Source organism: Myotis daubentonii, chromosome 16, assembly GCF_963259705.1.
Source record: "Myotis daubentonii chromosome 16, mMyoDau2.1, whole genome shotgun sequence".
Classification (NCBI taxonomy): Eukaryota; Metazoa; Chordata; class Mammalia; order Chiroptera; family Vespertilionidae; genus Myotis; species Myotis daubentonii.
Genome location: NC_081855.1, coordinates 11,031,861 through 11,051,270, shown reverse-complemented (window position 1 = coordinate 11,051,270; position 19,410 = coordinate 11,031,861). Strand labels below are relative to the sequence as shown.

General features: G+C 43.9%; 1 protein-coding gene across 1 annotated transcript in view; it reads right to left on the bottom strand.

The window, feature by feature from the left end:
• Positions 1-19,410, bottom strand: part of LOC132217981 (protoheme IX farnesyltransferase, mitochondrial) — a 121,071-nt gene that overhangs the window by 16,040 nt on the left and 85,621 nt on the right. Inside the window, exon 5 of the mRNA XM_059668567.1 lies at positions 16,427-16,497. Within this exon, the coding sequence (XP_059524550.1) occupies positions 16,427-16,497 (71 nt within the window). The remainder of the gene's footprint in view (positions 1-16,426; positions 16,498-19,410) is intronic.

The following is a 19,410-nucleotide window of genomic DNA, read 5'->3' as shown; positions in this document are numbered from 1 at the left end:
CGGTTCTAGCTAAGTGTGGTCCCTGGACCCACAGTGTAGCATTGCCTGGGAAACTGCTAGGAATCCAGGCAATGTTAAGGCTTGCTGAAGTCGGAGACCCACTGTACCCCATTACCAGTGTGAGGCTGGTTTCAGCTGCCACTTCTGATGAGCTGAGCCCTCCACTGTCACTCCACTTCAATGCTGACTATGGCTGGCCTGGTAGGTCACCCACTTTCAGTTGTCTTTTGACATATTTCAAGTGGGAAGAACACAGGGCAGCAAACTAGTTCTGTTATCAGCTGAGGGACAACAGGTATGTCCCCCACTTCTCTGCTTCATCTGCCCTAATTTAATGTGGCCATATAGCTCAAAGTGCTTGGGCCATTCAAGGGTGAGATGAAACAAGTGTGGCAAACCGTTGACAACTGCAGACCCTGGGTGGTGGGATATGGTGTTCATTGTACTATGGTCACCATGTGTCTCCTGGAACACTTTCATAACAACAACATTCCGAAATGCTTTCATGTTCTTCATTAGCATTGCTATGTTGGGGTTGGCACGCAGTAGCCTAAATAAGCATGCTGAATAGGGAGTAGGTTGCTGGGGCCACGTTCTGACTCTGATGTTAGCTGGGTATGTAGAACTGGGCCACTTATCGAACCTCTCTGATTCTCGGGTTCCTCAATTAAAAAGTAAGGGATATATTAGGGCTCTGCTATTTGTCAAGACTGAAACCCAAATCAAATTGGCTTACACAAACAACTCAGTGACAAGATCACAGGGGAGGCAGGGTTCTACCCTATTTAGCTGTTTAATGTTAACAAGTTGGCGTTAGTTTCTTTATTTGTAAAATAGGAACAACTTACTACATAGTTAAAAATCAAATACAATAATGTAAATAAAGCTACGTAGTGTTCATTTGTTAATTCCTTCAAATTTCTCATTGCTTATATACTAGTAGTTAGCCATAATGCTAAGTGTGGGTATACAGCTGAGAACAAGATAGACAGCAAAGTTTAGTCTAGAAAGGAAGATAGACATTAAACAAATAAACACAAGTACTACAAACTCTCAAATGATAAACTCATCTATAAGAAAAAGAACAGGTGAAATAATACAGAATTATGTATTTAAATAGGGTGGGCCTATTTAAAGTTGGAAGGAAGTAGGGGCAGACAAACTTGAAATAAATTGTTTCCACTGATTTATTTTTTTAAACTCAAAAAGACTTATGAATCTATATTAGAATATGAAAAAATATATATACACTCAAGAATGTAATTTCTCAGTTATAAATTATAAATGATGGCTGAGAATTAAAATGGCAAAACTATTTTTATTTTCAATTATAACTTTAAATTAAGAATTTAATTTTATTATATCAAATTACAGAAAAATAAACCAGCATGAGAACAGATAGACTGTCACATGCAAACTGTTGTTAAGAACACGGCTGCTCCTGCGTACCTGCAGCAGCTGCTGCGATGGCCTTCATTAAGAACAGAGAAGTTAATGTCTCTGAGTGGTTCTCCCTGGCGTTCCACTGGAAGAAATGTATAGAGGAAAGATCAGAAAAGCAGGTGAATGGGGCATGATGACATTGCAAAAATATTCTAATTTTTAATAAAATAGAATAAATGTGTGAATAAAGAAAACAGTTCTATTTGGTGGGGGGTGGGAAATGGTGGCAGAAAAAAATATCTAATAATTTTCTTGAAGTAAAAAAACAATTTATATTCATTCACTCACTCATGCAAATAGGTTTATGGCTCATGCTGAGGGTTGAGTGATGACCTATTTCCAACTCATATCCAAAACGGAATTACTTTTTAAATTGCGTATCTTCCCACTGAGCATCAATGCCCGAGATCCTTCCCCGTCCGCCTTTCCTGCCCAAGGCGACTGCGGGAAAGAAACTAATAGACTATGAGGGAGGAGAAATTTGTCAACACATTTCTATGAATTATTTATTCCTCTTTTAAAACATAATATTTCTTTGCTTACTAAACACCAATCCTTAGTAGCCTGATCAAACTGGAATTTTCTATAAAAATTAGGAACAAATGAGAATAAACATACAAGTTTTTAAATTTGATTTCTATTTATTGCACTTAATAAATGTAATTTAAATGACCTGACTTTTAAAATAACTTGCTGGGGAAATATGGCCTTTCTGTTTAAGCAACGTGTCAGAGAGGGCTAGGAAATGTTATGTTCAACCAATAAAGCTTTATATTGTAAGCAGCTCTGCAGGTAATTGGTTTACACAAAAATTAATCTCATACTTCTGGCTCATTATTTCAGCACAAATGATTTTTTAATTACAAAATAAAATTTCCTTTCTTCAAAAACAAAAGAAAACCCCAAACCTTAATCAAACCGAGCTAACTGAACTTTAATTTCATGTGTAAATTTGACATTTGAGTTTTGGCTTGAGCTTTTGGGGAAAGTCTCTAAAGATAACTATTCTAAAAACATCTCCCCAGACTCTTACTTAGGAATCTTCTATTTCTGAAGACGACTCAAGTGATAGGTACTGCAGGCAGCAGAAGACTGATGGAAATTTGTAATTTAAGGAATGTAGGAAGAAAGAGAGGACATGAAATATATTTTAAAAGAAAATTGATTACAGCAATGCTTGAAAAGATATCAATTACATAAAAAATGATGGCAACCTGCTTAGAAATTAAATTAAACGTCTAAACATGTTTAAAAGAAATTCAAGAATAAGGAAGTATTTTGGGCATGATTATATTCAGAACATGGGGACTGTGTATTATATTAGAAAAACTTTCTTCAAGGTAAAAAACAAAGCAGGTCTGAGCTGATGAGTTTTTTTAAAATTACAAGCATCTTATTAATCTAAGAGGGAGGTAAAAAAAAAACAGCTATGATGACACCCCACTGCTGACCTCTGAGGTCCAGCCTTCTAATTCATGAGGAAGCGATGGTGACTCTTGACGTCTATGACATCAATTCAGTTTAAATTTTGGGTCAGCAATGCATAAAGACTCTGGGATTCTCAGAGGGGACTCCCATCATTCGATCCACCCCTGACAGTTGTCTCCAGCCAGCGGTCCAGTCTCAGGGATTCCTCCCAGAGCCTGGCACTTGCTCGGGACCACCTCCGGAGGCCTCTACTGTCCCAGCTCCGTGACACCTGCCGCAGGGAAGCACGCTCGTTTCCATTTCCTGGCGCTCTGAGCCAGATGGTTTAATTCTCTAGCTCTCTCCCTTTTAATTTACAAGATTCTATGTAAAAAAAAAAAAAGCAGCTCAGTTCACCTACATAAAATGTAGGTACAGTAACTCCATCTCCTGCACCCACTCAGGACTGGGCCTTGGTGTAGGGCAATGTGTGCAAACACAGACACCACAGGGCCCAGGCTGGCGATAGAAAGGAGTGAAAAGTGGGCCTACTGAAAAAAATTAGAATGGTGAGGACTGTGGGAACTGCTATTCAGGTTTGGCTGGCAGATACCATGGAGGAATGTGCCAAGAAACCCAGAAATCTGGGGTTTTATGTTAAACTTTTCTATTTTTAAATGTTGGCAAATGTAGAACAGCACAGCAGGCCAAACAAAAAGTGCCTCTTCAGGACTTGGCCCGCTGCTGCGCCCTGCAGCCCTGGTCCAGGTGCCAGAGCTCCCTGCGCCCTGCACCAGCCCCTCTGCCCCAGAACTCACTCAGCCTCCCCACCTCACCCCCAAACAGTCCCCTGTCTTTCCTGGGAGCATTTCCCCCTCATCCTCTAAGAATCAGCCCAGATATCCAAACAAGACCTCTCAGAATGTTTTCCCTGGGCCATTCTCCTCCGTGCCCTCCACACCCCACCTCTTCAGCGCCTCTACTGTGCACATCTCTCAGTCCCTGTACCCAAGATGGGCCTGGAATGTTGCTGAAACAAACCTTAACCAACCATGCAAACGAGAGCCCTGTCTTCAGACTCACCAGCTCACATAACACCGGTCAATGAGAAGAGCATTTGATCATCATGTTAGTGAAAAGAGAAGGAACTAAAGTGATAGGACATTAGACCAAATAGCTCCGGATTAGTAAAAGGTATTTCTGCTACAACTTGTTTCTCAAGTGGTTACAAATGATCAATTTAGTTACTATGATATGATAGGCAATTCTTTATATTTATTAAAATACCTGACTATTTTATGGTTATAAAAAGGGTCATGAGAATTGAAGAACCTCCATCTCACAAGTCACGATGCTTCAGAATAACCACACATGCTCTCTCCTCTCTGATCTGAGAGGGAGATGCCTTTCGGTGCTCCTCTCCTTCGCCCCCCATGACAACTAGGCCCGGCTGACATGCACAAAACCTTCTCGTTGACTCTTCATATTGTGGTTCATAGCCTTGAAAGATTTCACTTTAAGGTCAAAGTTCTCTATGCCAGCACCACTATGATTTAAGTCGAGATCAAATTTGTTCTTCCTGCCACTTGAAATGACTGGTTACCAGTAAAAACAGAAATTCCTATACTTATAAAATGTTTATGTTCTTATTACATTTGCAACATATCCACACCAGGAGACTAATCCCAACAACCTCAGGGGCGGTGCCGAGCGGCAGCCTGGCCCAGCACGTCTGCGAGGCCAGTGTGACTGCCGATGACTAATGTTCACGGCTCCCCTGCAGCCCGCAAAACGTTTACATTTGCTTAAGTGCTTACTGGTAAAACCTTCAGTAAATTTGAAAAATGTCTCTTGCAAATCCCTATAATACTTAGGCTAAACCCTGTGCTTTGCGTTAATAATGCCAGCTAAATAATCCATTTCATTCTGAAAACTCAATCTTCGTCACTCATTGAAACTCCAGGTAGTGGCCGACCCCAATTCCAAGTGTTTAAATTTCTCCTCTAAGTAACCTTTCACTCTGCCTTATCGCTCTATCTCCTGCTTACAGCCCACACCCAAAGCTCAGAAGTTATGCATCACTCCCATCTGATCCATTAAGTTGGAAAAACTAATGCTGACATGTATTATTTCCCTGTCAACATCACCAGGCTGAAAAATAGCTAATCAAAGGAGACGTAATCAAAATAAAGATGTTTTAAAATAACAAGGAAGATGGCCCAGCGCAGGCCCCTCCTCGGGAAGCTTTCCCTGGCCAGGCTGTCCAGGCCTGCCGTCTCTTTCTGACCTCCCAGAGAACTCCGTGTTTGTGCCAACTCATTCATTTCATTCACTACGTGTTTATGGGCTCCTCTGTCCTGTCTGCTAAGCATTTTATGCATCTGGCTAATTTTTTCACTGCGATTATGAGCCTTCTGAGCATTATAAAAACAGAACTGACAGTGCTGGTAACATTATAGGTAATCAATACATTCTTAATGAATTGAATTAGACAAGGGAATTATTAATTCTAAAATATATAGGAGACATTAAGCCTTGACATTCTTAAGAAAGATTAATATTAATTAGGATAGACCAGAAAAAAGGTTATTACTTAAAAAAAATACATGTGTAAAATACATTACAAATTTAAGTCTGAGGGACCTCAATTTAGATAAAGATGATAGACCAAAAACAGAGACACAAAACAGAAAATTTCCACTTTGAAAGAACCAGGACATAGTCCAAATTTCCCACGAATTGCAGGGAAGGCTGAGAGAGGACACATACCTCTGTATGTCTGAGGCAAAAGAGGACTCAGTTAATTTAAGAATTTCTACCTTTGACTGCAAACCACGGAAGAACTGGATGTAAAGTGTGTGTACTGGGGTGGAAGCTGGATCGTAGCTGGAAATATGGGGATAAGTGAGTCAGGGCCTGAGTCCACACCTGGCTGAGGGCGAGCTCCCCTCCGCAGAAGCAGCCCTGGCAGGGGCAGGGGCAGCCTTGGGTACTCTGTCCCCACACCCTTTCCACTGCCACAGGGACTGACTGCACCGGGATGAAATGTCTGGCCCGAGCCCGAGCCATCCTATTTTCTCTCACAGGCTTTGGAACGGGACAGAGGACTCAGCTGGAAGACCTTAGGGCTATGGCCGAGGCCACCATGTTGATGATGCGTCAGTTTAAGTGAAAGTGGGTCAGAGGAGCCAGTCAGAGAGAGAAGAATGAAGGGCAAGTGCAGAGAGAAGCAGAGGTGCACAGTGAGCGGGAGGCTAAACTGGAATCAAGGAATGGTGAGTGGACCACTCCTTCCAGCAGCCTGCCTACAAAGAGAGAATAGGAGAAAGCTAATTAGTAGACGTTTCTCAGGACAGGGGACCACTTGTTCAAATACTGTCTGAAGAAAAAGACCCACTGGGGCTAAAGAGGCACCGAGAGACCCCAGGGTGAGGCTGAGCTGTACACCTGCTCCAGGCAAGCTGGGCCCAGGTCTCAGGCACACAGAACGTAAGGCAAAAATGGGCCCCATGGCTTCCAAAACAGGTGTTAGATTCTTGCAGCTATAATCTTAGGGAGAACTAGTGGGGACATTCACTTGTACCTACACCTCGTCCTTACCCGTCCCCAGGGCCACCCTAAAACTACTAAATCCTTCTTATCCCATTAGCCAAAGCTGCAATTACCACAGAGCTTCCTGAGGTGGAGCAGTTCGAGGAATCGGGTGACGGCATGATACACAGGGTGACAGGGAAGGAAGTTACTGGTGAGGATGTACAAACGGCAGAGAAATGTGAGGCGTCAGACAAACCACATCTGGATTTTGCCCGTGACTAGTCCTACTACCAACCATGCACACGTCCATTCTGCCAGCTGCGGGGCCCTCCGGCTAGGCTGCTGTGGTGCTTATGCTCAGCTGCAGGGCCCTGGCAGTGGTTTGGCTCCAAGTGTACAGGATCAGGCCTGGGGTGAGGAGCCAGGCCAGAGGCAGAGCAGCGCCACCCTGACTCTCTGGGGCCCTTCTCTCCAGACTTCCTCAGCTGCAGGCGCTGGAGCTAGTGGTGCCGAATGTGCCTGACTGGCTCCGAGCTTCTCCCCGTGCACCCGGGGGCTTCCGGAGCCATGTGAGGGGCATGAGCTCCAATCCACCAAGTGGCCCCAAGCCATTAAAGGCTGATAAATAATTCTACCACCCAGGCCCAGAGCTGACGTAAAAAGCCGAAAGCCATGGGGTCAAGTGTTTCCATAGGAATCCCATTTGGTAAATGGAAGCTGCAGAAGGATGTTTCTATTAACCACCTGCAATCATAGTAAAACCCTAGACTAGACAGAGTAACTGATAACTGCGTGTCCCTGCAAAATCAGGATGAGTTAAAATCTGAAAAAGCAGTATTTCCCCAGGTAGTTGATAAAGGAGACAATTTTTTCCTCCCTCCCTCCCTCCCTTTCCTTGTATTTTCCTTACACTGTGATACTTTATTTTTTTAAAATATATTTTTATTGATTTCAGAGAGGAAGGGAGAGGGAGAGAGAGATAGAAACATCAATGATGAGAGAGAATCATTAATTGGCTGCCTGCTGCATGCCCCACACTGGGAATAGACCCCCCAACCGGGACTTGTGCCCTGACCGGGAATCAAACTGTGATCTCCTGGTTCATAGGCAGACACTCAACCACTGAGCCATGCAAGCCGGGCTACTGTGATACTTTAGACATACAGAATTGGCATTTTATGTAGGCAATAAAGAGATAAAGTACTGCCCTCTGAATTCTCCTTGGGAAAATGAAACAAATTACAATGTAATTTCATAGATTTTATTCTCATTAAATGGCATTTTAGTTGTAAAAATTTATGTTGCCTAAATATAAAAGATATGTTTATGTTGTAATTGATTATTTCAAAAACAGTCAATGACCTTACTATTCCTTTATTATATACTAGAGGCCTGGTGCACAAAAATTTGTGCACTCGGGGGAGGGAGTCCCTCAGCCCAGCCTGTGCCCTCTCGCAGTCTGGGATCCCTCGGGGGATGACCACCTGCTGGCTTAGGCCTGCTCCCTGGGGGATTGGGCCTAAGCTGGCAGTCAGACATCCCTCTGGCAGCCCAGCAGCCCTCGTGGGATGTCCACTTGCCAGCAGGGAGCAGGCCTAAGCTGCAGTCAGACATCCTTAGCACTGCTGAGGAGGCAGGAGAGGCTCCCACCACCACCGCTGTACTGGCAGCCATCAGCCTGGCTTGTGGCTGAGCAGAGGTCCCCCTGTGGGAGTGCACTGACCACCAGGGGGCAGCTCCTGAATTGAGCGTCTGCCCCCTGGTGGTCAGTGTGTGCCATAGTGACCAGTCATTCCCAGTCTTTCTGCTGTTAGGGTCAGTTTGCATATTACCCTTTTACTATATAGGATAGAGGCCTGGTGCATGGGTGGGGGACGGCTGGTTTGCCCTGGTGTCCCGGATCAGGGTAGGGGTCCTGCTTGGGTGTCTGGCCAGCCTGGGTGAGGGCTGATGGCTGTCTGCAGCTGGTCACACCCCCTTCAGGGTGGGGGTCCCCACTGGGGTGCCTGGCCAGTCTGGGTGAGGGGCTGAGGGCTGTTTTCAGGCTGGCTGGCAACTGAAGCTCTCAGCCTCTCCTTTTTTTTCTTTCTTTTTTTTTATTCTGGGATTTATTTACCTTCTATAATTGAAACTTTGTTGCCGTCACTGGAGCTGAGAGCTGGCTCTTGCTTGCTCCAGCTCTGAGGCCACGGCCTGCTGAAAGCAGGTATCTGGGGTTTGTTTAGCTTCTATAATTGAAACTTTGTTGCTTTCGGAGCTCAGAGCCGGGCCGCGGCAGGCGGGGAATCTTGGATTCCTCCATCACTGGAGCAAGCACGCCTCCTGCTCGCTTCAGCTGTGTGGCTGCCGGCTGCCATCTTTGTTGGCGGTTAATTTGCATATCATCCTGATTAGCCAATGGGAAGCGTAGCAAAGGTATGGTCAATTACTCTTTTTGTCTTTTATTAGATAGGACTAGAGGCCCGCCCGGTGCATGAATTCATGCATGGGTGGGGTCTCTCTGGGTGGCCTGTAGGGATCAGGCAGAAACCCGCTGCCCAATGCCACCTGCAGCTCCTACCTGCCGCTCCTGCTCATCCCAGCCCACTGTGCCTGCCGCAGGCTCATGCCCAATCAGTCCCGATCAGGAGAGGCTCAAGCTGCCACAGAAGCTCTCGCCAGCCATGAGGCCTACGTCTGGCGCCCTCCCAAGGGATGTAGCCTGTGGGATCGGGCTGAAACCGGCTCTCTGACATCCCCTAAGGGGTCCCAGATTGCGAGAGGGTACAGGCCCAACTGAGGGACCCCACCGGTGCACAACTGGGTTGGGGAGGGACCGAGGGAGGGCTCCAGGCGTGTCCGGCCCATCTCGTTCAGTCCCAATCGGCCAGACCCCAACAGCAAGCTAACCTACCGGTCAGAGCATCTGCCATTCGGTCTATTTACATATTACCTTTTTATTATATAGGATATTCAATGTCAGTTTCTCCATCATCTGAAACAATATAGATAAATGGCAGCAGCCCCATCTAAGGAGAGGCAGGCAGCCCAAGACTGGCAATCAAACGTGATGGGCTGGATGCACATGCACCTTCTGAAGAGCTGCAGTCCACGGAGTTTGTTTAGGTCAGTTCTAAGGTGGATGTGTATTATACTCAACATTTCCTACAAAGTCTCCCGAAGTCATCCATAAAGGACACATAAGGTTATGTGTATACAATTCCAGAAAGGAAGAAAAAAAAAATAACTGCATCCACTAAATTTGAGAATCACTGAGTTACGTAAATAGGGGGAACAAAAGGAAAGTCTATATTTAGTGGCTGGGCATTCACAGCTCCTGCTGTTGGCCTGACTCTCGGGAGGAGATGGAGAATTCTAAAGGGTGCATCCCTGCAGGGTTCTCGCCATTCTGCCTCATTAACCTTGAGTACTTCTGCTGCGTTGATTGTGAGGATTCGACTGGCTTGGGCTGCGTCTCCTCGGGGTCAGTTTCTCATGGCCCCTTTGCTGTTCTGCCTTATGATGAATTTTGTGGTCCCTATATAAAGAGCTGCAGAATTTAAGGAAGGTGGACATACATGCAGATGGTACAGAAATACTCTCTAAGGAATAAATGTTGCAGAGGAGGGAAAAGGCAGAGGCTGGGGGGGAGGGGCAGAGTTCATTTGTGGAGACTGGTGATCCACGGGAAAGGTGATGGAAAGCAGACACAATTTAACTGAACTTGTAGGTAACAGGGGCCAGCCTCAGTTCTGAACTGAGGGACTGCAAGACTTCACCTCCACCGTGTCCACCTGGTCCAAGCTGTCATGAGCTCCCGCTGGACCCGAGGCAGGTCTCTGCTCACTCCTGGGGCCCCGCAGTCCCTGGTGCAGGACACACGCTCTCTGCCTTGGCAGAGCTCCTGCAGTGTGGTGATCGGAGCAGAGGACACAGACGGGACCAGCGTGCTCAGGGGTGCTCCGACAGGGCGCTCAAGGAACAGAGACAAACACCCACCACCACCTCACCCAAGTATGGAGACAGCTGTCCCTTCAGAGGAAGGAGGACTCGGCATAAAACCCAGCCAGGCAGTGAAAGGGCAGGTGAGCAAACCAGGCGGAGACGAGAGAAAGCATGGCCCTTCAGTGACAACACCAGCAGTTCCACTCAGTCACAAAGTAAGGAAGAGGATGAATGAGAAAGGTGAGCAGAGTGGGGATGAGGTGGGAAGGACGGGAAGGAGGCCTGCTATGATACGGTGAAGAATTTAAAATAAGTATTTTTCTTAAATATATTTAGGAAACCTCAAAAGTTTTAAGACAGAAATGTGATCGTTAAGGAACCTCTATCTGCCAGCTGAGTGGGAGGGAGGAGAAGGGTTCGAGAGAAGGAGAGGCCCGGCTGGGATGCTGTGGTAACAACCAGCAGAGAGCTGCTGACGGTCCGAGATGGCAGCACCAGCCAGGGAGCAGACTGCGGGTGACAGAGGGGCTGAAAAGACATGGCTGTAGGATAATCAGGTGAAGGGAATAAACAGAAAAGAACACCCAGAATGACTTATAGGCGCTCGACTTTCTAATGTAAATTAACAAGAATATAAGGAAAAAGTCTGGGGGAGAACATGATGAATTGGGATCTATATCATGGAATCTGAGATGCCGACAGGGGCTTCCCCAAAAGAGATTTTCACAGGGTCCGGGCAGTCTGGGCTGGAGGTTCAGCAGACAGAATGTAGTGTCTGGAGGGAGGGTGATGAGGAGGAGGCCGAGGACCACCAGCAAAGGAGCAGGAAGCGGAGGAACAGAAAGGAGTCTGGGAAGGCATGGCCAGGGCGGCTCATTCTTCCTCATCCTTTGGTTCAAGTTTTAAGATGTCACGCCCTCCCAGCTACCTGACTCTTCAGTCTGGGTTAAGTTCTCCATCTGTGCCCCCTGTCACTTGGCACGCCCCTATCCTGGTATTCACCACTGCACCGCTGGTGTCTCCCGCAAGCCTGGCTGGCAGGCGCACTAAAAACATGCACTGCTGAGTGGAGGAACCTTTGCAGGCACTCAGGGTCCTCAAGCATGCGCACTGCCGCCTCGTCAGGTAATGCTAAGAGGCTGGAGACCGTCTCCTTTACCTCTGAGGAAGCTTAGCAACTAGCACACATCTCTACAGGGACAACACCCTCCGTAAGCGCCCCATGAGGACAGCAGGAATGAAGACTCAGGAACCGCCTACTTGCCACTGCGTGGCTGGGCCCACTCAAGCATGACAATGCAAACATGGAACTTTTCCTCTCCAAGCTCTCTGGTTTGCCAAGTGTTTTGCTTTCTTCCCCCTCTCTCTTGAAACTAATCTGAATTGCCTGATAAACATGGAAATATTTATTTTAAAGAAAATTTTGAAAACAGATAACGGTTCTGCAAACGCTACATTTCTCTGGAGTTTGAAACCCATTCTTCAACAATGAACTTTTATTTACAGGATTTTATTGCTCTTACTGTTATCCCTACAATAATGTTATGTATGAGAGGAACATGGTTGGAATTTTGACCCCTATGTGTGAGAAAGTGGTGGTGTGGAAAGATTAATTCAATGGCTTGCCCATGCTTAGAGTCACATAACATTTTTAGTTACAATATGAAGAATATCTGAAGACTGAGATGTTTCCTAGTACATACATTTTTAAAAGTCCCTAATTAACTTCCTCCAGGCACCAAGTTAAAATTGGATTACACCAAATCTGACTGTCTGATAAGAAGGTGAGCTTCTCTGATATTCATCCTCATTACATTACGCAAATGCGATTTCTTCAGTGGGTTCCTCACCTTCAATGTAAGTTCCCGATATGTGACATAAGCCATCTCAGGCGTGTTCTTTGCCAGAGAATAAAAGGGAGCTCTAAGCCCAACTTTTCTCAAAACAATCATTCAGAGCCATGACACTTTTGCCAGAAACGTCCAAACAAGTCAGTTAATCTTATTCATCTTTTCCAATTTATAAGAAAACATAAAGATATTTATTGAGTGTCACTTTTAAAAAGCAATTTAAAGACGTCTGCATTGCATTGTCTACCAACAAACTGATTTAGATACATCATACTTTCCATTTATGTATTTCTTCCTCTTTTGTGCAAAATAAGCAATTGGAGTTTGTATGAAAAAGCCTTAAAAATAAGAAATTCTGTGATTATAATCATCACCATCAGATGGCATATAGTTATTATCCAAATTGGACACTGCTGAGAGGGAGGGGGGCGCTATCAATAGTTCTGCTGGGCCCGGCTGGTGTGGCTCAGTGGATGAGTGTCGACCTATGAACCAGGAGGTCACTGTTCGATTCCTGGTCAGGGCACATGCCCAGGTTGTGGACTTGATCCCCGCTGTAGGGTGTGCAGGAGGCAGCCGATCAATGACTCTCTCTCATCATTGATGTTTCTGTTTATCTGTCTGTCAGTCTGTTTTCTCTCTCTCTCTCTCCCATCTTCTCTGAAATCAATAAAAATGTTAAAAAATAATAATAATTCTGCTGGGACAACAGGTGTAAACCAGGACTCTCCTGAGCAAATGCAAGTGTATGGCCAATAGATTGAGCACATTTTAGAATCACATCATGTGGCACAGCACTCATCCTACATCATCTCTTAGATTCCAGCCGTCACCTGATACACACGTAACACTGCACCGCCTCTTCCTTCCACTGTCTCACTCTGACCTGGGACCAGCTGCTAGAGATGCATTCTTGGGCTGCTGTGCTTGGCCAAGAGCCTCCTATTCCTCCACTGCTTCAGGGCCATCGATGGTTCTCACTAGGAGCTGTTTGCTCTTTGATATTTTGTCTCTGGCTTGCACCAGGATGGCTTAGAAATCTGCTATTTCATTGGTCTACGGAATTCAGGAGGACATTCTTCTAATATCCTCACCAAGTGTCCCTTATTTTTAAGAAGAGGTAGAAGTTGGGTCTCCCTTGAATGCTGTTTTCTTCTCAGGGACAAGACACTTTTAGAGAAAGTTTTGTGTAGTCATTAGGAACTCAGGGTGAGCAGTCAAATGGATAGGCCAAATTTTTGTTCTGTCAGTTATTCATAATTCTTGGACCCGCAGTTTTCTCACTTGAATATTGGGGGAAATTGAACATCATCTATCTTAGGACTAGCAATAGGATGTATGTAGCTGTGATGTTACCAGGAAATGCACAATGAAATGGACAGTCCAACCTTATTAACTATTAGAGGCCCGGTGCACGAAATTCATGCACGGGTAGGGTCCCTAGGCCTGCCCAGTGATAAGGGCCGATCAGGGTTTTCTGGCTGCTGACCAGGGCCTTCCTTCTGGCTGCCAGCCAGGGCCTCCATTCCCCGGCTGCTGGCTGCCGGCCAGGGCCTCCCTTCATTCCACGCTGCCGCCTGATGGTCAGCACACTTCATAGCGAGCTATCAAACTCCCGGACAATTTGCATATTAGGTATATATATATACATATACATATACATATACATATACATATATATATATATTCGCATTTGATAAGCTTTTATTGTGACCTTATCATTTATCCCAAATTCTATGTTTTGTATCCCTTATTGCCTACTTCTCTATTTTACTATTACAGTGTTATGATCCCTCAAATCCTTTTTGGAGTAAAGAATAAACTAAACAAGCAAACAAAAGCACTGACTTCTGTGTCAGCTCTGGAAGGCATTCAGTGTGTGCCCACGTGCCACGACTTTCCAGAAGAGAGGACTGAGAGCTCAGAGAAGGGACGTGCCAGATGGGTCCACATGCGCAAAGGGGCATTTCCCCGGCGTCTCAGGAAATCTCAGACCAACTAGTCCAGGCACATGTTTCTTAAATAAAAATTTTCAAAGTAAATTGCAATCACTTGAAAAAGTTAATGAAATATATTTTCTCCATAAATGTTTATAAATGTCTTTAGAATGAATAGAAACCAAGCTTTGTACAAAGGCTGAAATAGTTTTCAATGGCAAAAGACTTTCAAAGATTTCTTTCCCAGACCTACTATACTACTGCCCATCAACAATGACAGGGACTCACATTTTACATGCCAGATTGTAAATGACATCTGCGAAGTTGTATAGATTCAATAGGCATACCAGCCCAAGTGAAATGGGGCCATAAAGACCAAAAAAAAAATTGAAAACAAACTGGCTATCCTGTGAGCTTAAATGTTCAATAGCCACTGTGAATGTGAGAGCCACCAAAGCTGAGAAATAAATGTTAACGGATAGTCTGTAAGACTTTCTAGTGCACCCCTACAGCCATCTACTCTGTGTAGTGATGGTAATTCACTGTTTTATAATACACACTGACAAGATATAAAGTCTTCAGTTAGTGTAAGACTTCTGCCCGACTCTTAACATCTCCTGTACAAATTTAATAAAATACATCCTACATATAAAAGTAAGTTTGAGTCTGTTTCCCAGGCCTATAGTTTGCTCTATGAAACAGCAATTAAGGTTATTATGCAAACAAAAAGGTGAAGTTAGGAGACTAACAATTGTACCGTAGCCTCGTCTTTGACCATCCCCAGGCCACGTGCTGCCCTGGAAGTGCTGTGCACTCTGCTCTCCTGTGGGCAGGAAAGGACCACACTGGGCAAAGTAAGGTGAGCTCCTAGGAGTACGGTTGGCTTTCATCTGATCATGCTATATGCCTATGGACCTCTTGCTGGGTCTATCCCGTAATCCCACTGGTTCTAAAGAAGAGGACAATGTGACTGAGGAAAAGTGACTGAAAAGAATTTCCAAAGTAGTAAGAACCTACTCGTGACTTAACTTGTGGTGAGAGCAGCTTTTGGCATTTGAGATGGGTTACAGAATTTGCATTCTCCCACCTAAAACAACTTGTCTCAAATAAAAGTACTGTGACATTTTCTAACTATAATCACAGCAGGAAGCGTTATTTATATTCCGAAAGGGAAATAAAACATAAGTAGATGAGATTTCTGTTCTTACATATTTTCATCTGGCTTTATTGCTCTTTTCAATAAAATGGTATCTTAAATTCCCTTGATTTATGTGTTTGCATTTATGCCAGTACTATGCTGTTTTGATTACTGTGGCCTTGTAGTATAGTTTGATATCTTCAACTTTGTTCTTCTTTCTCAAGATTGCTGTGGCTATTTGAGGTCTCATGTGGTTCCATATAAATTTTTAAATTATTTGTTCTGGTTCTATAAAATATAACATTGGTATTTTGATAGGAATTGCATGAATTTGTAGGTTGCTTTAAGTAGTATAGACATTTTAATAATGTTAATTCTTTTTAACAATGAGCATGGTATATGCAAAAAAAAAAAAAAAAAGAACTGTATGGCTAAAAACAGTTAATATTAAGAACCTTTTTTACAGACTTACTGACTATACCTGCATTTGTTTCCTGTATTGTGTTAGTTAACATATGTGATTGTTTGATCCCCAATAGATGGGATGCTCATGAGGGCATTGCCTGGACACAGGAAGAGAGGCCTCACTGACTTAGTATAAACCACTTAGCTCTTTTTATTCTTCTCAGCTTATGATAATCTATTAGATTAAAAATATTTTAAATGCCAGTTTCAAGGCCTCCAGAAAGTAAAGGATTTAATTATTAATCATTAGTGATATTAAAATATTTATATGCCTTTTAGTTCTACGTAATTGAATTCAGTGAAAAGGAGAGTAATGGAGGCAGTAATTTACTTGGCATGTAACAGCATTATCTGTTTATGTGAAAACATAAGGCTTCAGACATTACTTTCTTGTGTGACCCCATATGGATGTGTTGGAAATCACTTGTGTTACCAGAATGATTTTACTTACAGCCACTATAAGTGAAAGCAGTTCATGTCTCAAATTTGAACTGAATAAGAAGTCTACTGCATGAGTTACCCCCACAACAAAACTGTAAATCTCAGATCCACTCTAAGTGCTCTGTGTACATTCTGGTTAGAGTTAAGAGTACTATGTATCCAAACCGATATGTCCCTTTGGGGTGTGATATTTTCAATTCACGACTCAAGGCAAAGACCAGGGAATGATTTCGGATGAATAAGCAAAGGGATATTCTGCAATGTGAGACTTGTATTCATTATTTTACCTGATCTGCCCACGAACCAGAGGTCTGTTCTTTGTCCTATTCATGTTTGAATCAAACGGCACCTCAAAAAACTGCAAAGAAGTTGAAAAAAGATAAAAAGTATTAACTATAAAGTGAAACAATTCTCTTTTGCTTTAGTTCTATAAATTTCCCACAGTAAATATCCACAGTGAATTCCACTTAACTTTGATGGGACACATTAACCCTCTTGGTACTGTTTGGAGGAAAAGTTCCCAAAGAGACGCATGTAAACATTATCTGCATTAATTGTCAGGAATACACACAGGTACTCTGTTATTTACTTTGAAACCATGTAAACATACAGTTGCATGCCTCAAAGCCACTGTTTCAGGTTGGGAGAGGGATACTTGAATCTGTTTGACACAAGCACGGTTTTGCTACTGCTCTATGTGGAAGTTAAATATGACTGAAAGATGTATCCAAGTGCCAAGCCTACACGGGTGAACCATGATGGCCACGTTTTGTCAGGTTAGCTAAGCCGGACTACGCTGCCCAGAATGCCCGTTCCTGTTTACCTGTAGCTCAGGGACAGCCACAGGGGATGCTGCATGAGACCTGGCAGGTGGAAAGCAAGCGGCAGCCGTGTTTATGCAGGGAAACTGGGGTAAGGTCAGGCACTATTGCAGCTCACACACACGTGTGGGTCTGCTGTGTTGCCTGCAGCACGGAGGCTGCAGCCTTCCCAGCTCTGGCCAGATCTCAGGCTTCCAACAATCCCTGCTCGTCCACGTCTCCCTATCTTGGGACGAGTCCCCGTGCTGCTCCATGAAGTACACCAGCTCTTCTGCAGTCCCTGTATCATCCAAGTTGCAGGCTTGAAAGCTTGAGACACATGGTTCCATTTGTTCTCACGAGTTTCAGCTCACCCTTGCAGACTGCAGTCGCTCTCGCTTTCCTCTGCTTTCCTGATGATGGCTCTGCTGACGTCAGACCAGCACCAGGTACAGGTCCAACAACATTGCAGAGACCGCCCACCTCCCAGGACCACATTCCTCACATCACTCCTCGTGGTCCTGACGCTCTCATCAAACCCTAACTGATACAGGCTTCTTCCCATACTTTCAATAAGGCCACTATTTAAACATATTTAACTTCTCAATATGTTCATCTTATATAATGATCTAAATGGCAGGCTTCCTGAGATATATGAATTTATAGTCTTTTTAAAAAAATATATGTTTTTATTGACTTCAGAGAAAGAAAGGGAGAGATAGAAATATCATTGATGAGAGAGAATCATTGATTGGCTGCTTCCTGCACACCCCCTGACTGGGGATCGAGCCCCCAACCTGGGCATGTATCCTGACCAGGAATCGAATCATGGCCTCCTGGTTCATAGGTCAATGCTCAACCACTGAGCCACACCAGTCGGGCTGGATTTATATATTCTTGTTAAAGAGAGCTATGCAAATAGTTACTCAAGAAGTAATTTGTTAAATAAATCATCAGTGAAAAAATATGTATGTTTGCAAATCGCCTTACATTCATTTAAAAATAATACATAATTTATGTGTTAAAACATTCTTTGCCTGTAAGAATATTTATTCCTTACTGAATTAGTTCAAGTTACACGTAATTAAAATGTTCTGTCTGTTGACACTCCCTCCCTTCCCAATATACAAACACATTCTATAGGTATTTCAAATAATCTTTCCTTCCTGAACATTAACTCAATTTCACAGAACTAATGAGGATTGCAATGAAAAATAACATTATTTAAATGCTGGTAAGATGTTACTTATATAACACAGAAACTCTTGTATTAATAGCTATCTTGGCAATTCTCACGTCAGTGTGTGTGTGTACATGCAAGTTACTAGTTCAGGAATTCTAATGAATTATTTCATCTGGATGAAGAAATATATTATTTTTTTCTACATTTCTGGCAAATCAGCCACCCAAAGATGGGAACTGAGGGCTCGACTGTGTCAACCGACCTGCAGGGCCCATCACTTGGCAGCCGCTTCTGACTCCACGAATTCGTACATTTATTCGGACAAGCAGCCTCGGGGCAGAAAGACCATGCAACCGAGACTGAGGACTCATTCCAGCGAGGGCTGGGCAGTGCTTCCTGGCACTGAGGGGCAAGAGCTCGCCACGTTACTGCATCTGTCTCTCAGATGTTCTCTGTAATGCCTTCTAACAGTTAGTTTACTGCTTTGGTTTGGATATTTAAACCACACCTCTAAAACACAAACATAATATATTAGATGAGAAATTTAAACACTTTAGAACCTATAGTTTGCTTTGGGCTATTCACATTTTTTTCCTGTGCTTTATAATAATGCGATTATCATTTCAGTTGGATACAACTACTTCCATAAAAGGAGCGAAGTAAAACTCCTTTTATATGTGTTGAAAATAAAATACAAGTGCACTATTACCAACCCTTAGAATTTAATATACTGTTCTTTCCCTTTTACTATTCCCCCACGACTTCGCATGGTATCAGAGGTAACATGCTGTGTGAGCCCACCTGGACAGTGCTCATATCACACTGGTCAGGGCCGAGCGTGTGCTCGGCCTTCTTTTAGAGCAGCGGTTCTCAACCTGTGGGTCGCCAACCTGTGGATCGAGACCCTTTTGGGGGTCGAACGACCCTTTCACAGGGGTCGCCTAAGACCATTGGAAAACACATATATAATTACATATTGTTCTTGTGATTAATCACTATGCTTTAATTATGTTCAATTTGTAACAATGAAAATACATCCTGCATATCAGGTATTTACATTATGATCCATAACAGTAGCAACATTACAGTTATGAAGTAGCAACAAAAATAATTTTATGGTTGGGGGTCACCACATGAGGAACTGTATTAAAGGGTCGCAGAATTAGAAAGGTTGAGAACCACTGTTTTAGAGGCTCTGCTCATTGGATCCCAAATGGCCTACTGCCCGGTACCTTTTCTCTGCGTCCCCTTCCCCTGATACAGTGATTGGTTTACCAAGTAGGTATCT